Here is a 4,428-nt window from a genome sequence, read left to right on the forward strand (position 1 = left end):
GCCTGGTAGATGCTTTAGGTGTGTTATCTTTAATTTGAACCACAAACCTGCAAGGAAAGTACCATCATTTTACAAATGAAAGGAAGACCTCGGTGGCCTTAGGTCTTTCCTTGAGCAAGCACCCGCTGGGGACCAAACATGTGCCAGGCGCAGGGAAATGGCAAGGGAAAAGGGCTGGCCTGGAGTAGAGGTGAGAACATGGACTCTGAAGCTAGATGAAGTTGGGTTTATTAATCCTTGCTGTGCCACTTCCTTGTCATGTGACCTAGATGAAGTTCAGCCCCTCTGGATCTGTTTCCTCCATAAAATAGGAATGATACTTTGCTAGGGTGTGGTGAGAATGAGAAAAAATTAAGATAAATAATAGATCCTGGCACTTGGTAGGCACTCAATAAGTGATTATGACAGGAGACGCTATCCTCTCTGTTTTCTGACCAAAGGCCAAATTGCTTTCACTCTCTAATGACTAATGAATTGGTGTGCTGGTTTCAGCTTTTGTCTCAGCCACCTGAACAGCTCAGCCTCAGCAGACCTAACAGGCAATTTCCTTGGAATTAGCTTAATAATACCTGGTAGGTGTGTGATGCATTTCAAAGAACTTTCCCACCATTATCTATGTCCAGGGAGGCAGCAGTGGCTTGCTCTTTCTAGCCTTCCACAGTTCCACAACGTCTGAGCAAGCAGGAAGCAGCATGCTGTGGAAGAAAGGGTACAGAAAGTTGAGTTCAGTGCCTGGCTGTACTGCCATGCATGGTGTAATGTGGTGCCTCAGAACTGTATCCTTTAAGATCAGCAGTTTCTTACAGATGTTAAAACTGAGGCTCAGTTAACACAGCTAGTATGTGGCAGAACAAGGATCTGCACCCTTGTATGGCTGTCTCCAAAGCCAGCACGGCACACCTAATGATCCAAGGTAGACCCAGCTCGGGTCTTGGTTTGAGGAAAGAGTTCCTCACATGGGGACAGAGGGCTTCCCAGGGCATTGGAGGTTTGCTATTATGGCTTTGCAAAGTTGTATGTGTGTGTCTTTTCTGAAGGGAGTGTTCATACCTTCCATCCGATCATCAGAGGAGACCAGGAAACAGGTTAAGAACCACTGGTCAGTTGAGAGGAAGGTTGGCAGATAACAGCGGTTGCCTCCCCACTACATGCCCCTGTTCACCCCTGGAAGCTCACCAGAGTTAAGGTGTGAAAGGTGATGACGTGAGCTGTTTGTTATGAAATATTGAAGTAATTCATGCCAGGGACCAACACACTGATGAGATCATATCATAAACAGGAACCTGGTGTGGCCAGGAGCCTGTGGAGCCCACCTGGGGAGCTGCCAGGTGGGGGCAAAGTGGTGTGGGTTGGGGGCCTGGCACCATGGAATAGCCAGTCTCAGGCCCTGCTCCTGTCCGTTACAATGTTGGTCACTGTAGTTAAGGTTAAAATTATGTCTCAAGGGGCTGTGAGAACCTGGCTCAGACCTATTACCCACTGAGCCTCAGTTTCTCTGTTTCTGAAATAGGGATAAAGATATTTACAGAGTAGGCTCCCAATAGAGGTGTTTGGGGAAGGAAATTCCAGAAGGAATGAGGCTATAGGGCCTCTTCCTCAAATGCCCAGTCCAGCATAAGTCTTCAAGTACCTGATTGATGGTAGAGGATGAATAGGTATCAATATTACCCAACCAACACCAAAATCCTTCTGATCAGAGTGGCTGGGGATTTGAAGGAAGAGACCCGTTTTCCAATTTTGGAAGCTCAAGGGGAAGACAAACCAGTGAGCTGAGGAGGGAAATGAAACCAGACCCAGTGATCTGTTTATTCATCTCTGAAATGGGTCTATGAACCACCACCCGTCTGGGTACCAGGTGAGGCTCCCTTGCCACATCCCCTGCTAGAAAGACATCATGAATAATTAACGGTTGGAGAAGACAGCCATCTGCTAGAGTAGCACAAAAGCACTAAAGGGACTTTTAAGAGTTAGGACTCAGACCTGGTTTCTAACCTGAGCTCCCAACTTGCTGGGTGAGGTGGTGCCAGTCACTTCCCCTAAGTCTTCTAAGTGTGTAAAAATGAGGGGTCAGGGCCAGGATATTCTCTGCACCCAAACCTCAATGGGTGTAGGGCTCCCATCATGAGCCCTTTCCACACCCCCCTCCAGTCTTAGCTGGGCATTTTCCCACTTCCTTTTTAAGGGAATAAGCAAGTTTGCTTTTCCCAAGCTCCAAGGACATGTATTTTCCCTAAATTTAGCCCTGTGGGAAAGTTAGCACTTAAGGAATCAAATTATATACACAAGTATTTAAAAACTGTTTATTATGCAAAATGTTAACTTTTATAAAAAGTTTAATAACATACATCGCATGGTTACAGAAAGTCACCTTCCTGCAAAAAGGTACAAAAGCTATATACTCTATTATAGAGTTCATACATAATCAGGGCAACAGAGCCTTTTTCCGAGACCAGAAGACCAGCTCTACCGCTGCCTTGGCAGAGTTTGGAGAGCAGCCACTCCCCCCCACACACTCTGAAAGGCAGTCTTTAAAACTTGGGGATCGGGTGGGGCTGGGTGACGTTGCCCAGCTGGTGCCCAGAGCTAGCTCTGGCTCTTTAGGCCACCCAAGTTCACAGTCCTTCGCTCCGGGGCGCCAGGTCCAGCCTCGAGGCAGGGGTTTGGGGAAGTCAACTGGGCAGGGAGAGGTTCGGGCCCATCCATGCCCTCGGGCTTCCGGCTGTAGAGGGTCCCGGGGTCCCAGGCGAACGGGCGCCAGCACCTGCGTTCTGGGCGGAGGAGGAAAGAAGACCAGAGAGCCGTCAATTTCCGCCGAGCGCGCCGAGGAGGCCGTCCGCAGACTGGCCGGCGCCAGGGAGGAAACTTGGTCTCTACCTCCAGCTGATAACTCCGCGCCCCACGCTGCCCCCACCCAGTTGGCGCCAAAGGACCACAGGCGGAGCTTGTACCACCACTCCCCTCTTGGAATAGACACTAGTTGGGAGGGGGCTGAAGAAGACACACAGCTCCCTTTACGATTCCAAACTACAAACAAAACGGCTATTTTATTTAGTTGGACCTGAACGTACTTGCTTGGGTCTTTGGCCACTGGGGGAGGGCAAGGGCAACGTGCGTTTAAGATTCAAACGCACATTGGATTGGTTCCGTCATTCATTTGATATGACCACCGGCAAGTTACCTGCCCCTCTCTGACTGTGGTTTCCCTAAACAGAGGGGGTGGTAATCCCTTAAAAGGCCTACCAACTCCCAAGATTTACGGTTTAAGCACCACCACACCCCCACTCCCACCCCCCCACCCCTGAGAAGGTGGGGATCCTCACCTGGAGGCTCCAGGACGGCCAGGTCAGTGGCAGAAACTCCTCTTGTCGTTGGAGATCACAAGTTCCGGAGAGAGCTCGGCTGTCTGAGAAAAGGAAAAGAGGAGTTACGCATGGCACTTGGGAGTTCGAGAGTTCCAGCAGCATCCCAGCGGTGGAGCTCAGCCCCGCCCCGGCTCCCGCGCACACCCACGCGTACCTGGATGGAAAGATGCGGGCCGTCTGGGGGTCCAGGGGCGGGCTCGGCCAGGACCACCTGCAGGTCGAGGATGTAGTCGATGACGCGCTGCAGGATTTCCACCTGGCTAAGCTGAGTGCCTCGCGGAACTCCGGGTACCAGTTCCCGCAGACGCGAGTAGCAGTGGTTCATATCGTCCAGCAGGCTCAGCGGCTCCTCGGCTGCAGTGCCCTTGCTACGCCCTCGCGCGATGGCCAGGCTGCGTTCCGACAGGCAGCACACTGCCTCATAGCAGCCACGCACCGGGCTTAGCGCCTTCATGATGAGGAATGAGGTTAGAGGTGCCAAAAGGACGAAATAGGCAAAGGAAACCCTGGAGCAGCTAGCAATGCACGCACGCTCACCGCGGCTGGTACTTATAGAGCCTGCCTTGAAGGCACGCCCCTTTATGCAAAACATTCCGCCTCAGCCCCGCCTCCGCCAAGCCTGGGCGTTCATAACCCGGTTAAATTGCAAACAGGCTTTCTCCGGCTGGTCTGACGCCGAATACCGCGTAGTAGTGGATTCAAAGAATGAGGAAGCGTTGATACTGGTTACTGGGGAGAGGCGGGACTCTTTGCCAGCAAGGATTTTAAAAATCACTTAAAACCATTAAGTTTAAGAATTTGCCTTTTCCTGGCAGCGCCCCAGATCTTTGAGCTTCCCTGCCCCCCTGCCAGTCCACCCACAGCCCCACACTGGTTCGAACCCACAGCTCCTCCGAGGTCATAAATCCCTGAACAGCAAAGCTTTTTTTTTTTTTTTTTTTTTAAAGCAAAAGATTTTTCAAGGGAAACTTGTAAGGAATTAGTGCCGCCTTGTTCCCCAATTTGCTGTTCGTCTGACCTCCAGACTCACTGGCGTCAGGAATTATCTTGTGACCAGAGGGGAAAA

At 51.0% G+C, this 4,428-nt stretch overlaps 1 protein-coding gene across 1 annotated transcript; it reads right to left on the reverse strand.

Annotated features, from left to right (window-relative positions):
* Positions 1-2,282: 2,282 nt before the first annotated feature.
* ID3 (inhibitor of DNA binding 3) lies at positions 2,283-3,911 on the reverse strand. The gene is made up of 3 exons (XM_033113284.1): positions 3,517-3,911; positions 3,321-3,403; positions 2,283-2,768 (listed from the first exon to the last, which is right to left on the reverse strand). The coding sequence occupies exons 1-2, from the start codon at positions 3,814-3,816 to the stop codon at positions 3,344-3,346; spliced, it is 360 nt and encodes a 119-aa protein (XP_032969175.1). The 5' UTR covers positions 3,817-3,911; the 3' UTR covers positions 2,283-2,768; positions 3,321-3,343.
* Positions 3,912-4,428: the final 517 nt, after the last annotated feature.

The sequence above is a fragment of the Rhinolophus ferrumequinum genome, chromosome 9, assembly GCF_004115265.2.
Source record: "Rhinolophus ferrumequinum isolate MPI-CBG mRhiFer1 chromosome 9, mRhiFer1_v1.p, whole genome shotgun sequence".
NCBI classification, from domain to species: domain Eukaryota; kingdom Metazoa; phylum Chordata; class Mammalia; order Chiroptera; family Rhinolophidae; genus Rhinolophus; species Rhinolophus ferrumequinum.

Coding starts and splice junctions, on each gene's coding strand:
- ID3 (XM_033113284.1), bottom strand. CDS start 3,816: ATGAAGGCGCTAAGCCCGGTGCGTGGCTGCTATGAGGCAGTGTGCTGC. Junction 3,404..3,516: donor GCCCGCATCTTTCCATCCAG/GTACGCGTGGGT, acceptor TCCTTTTCTCAG/ACAGCCGAGCTCTCTCCGGA.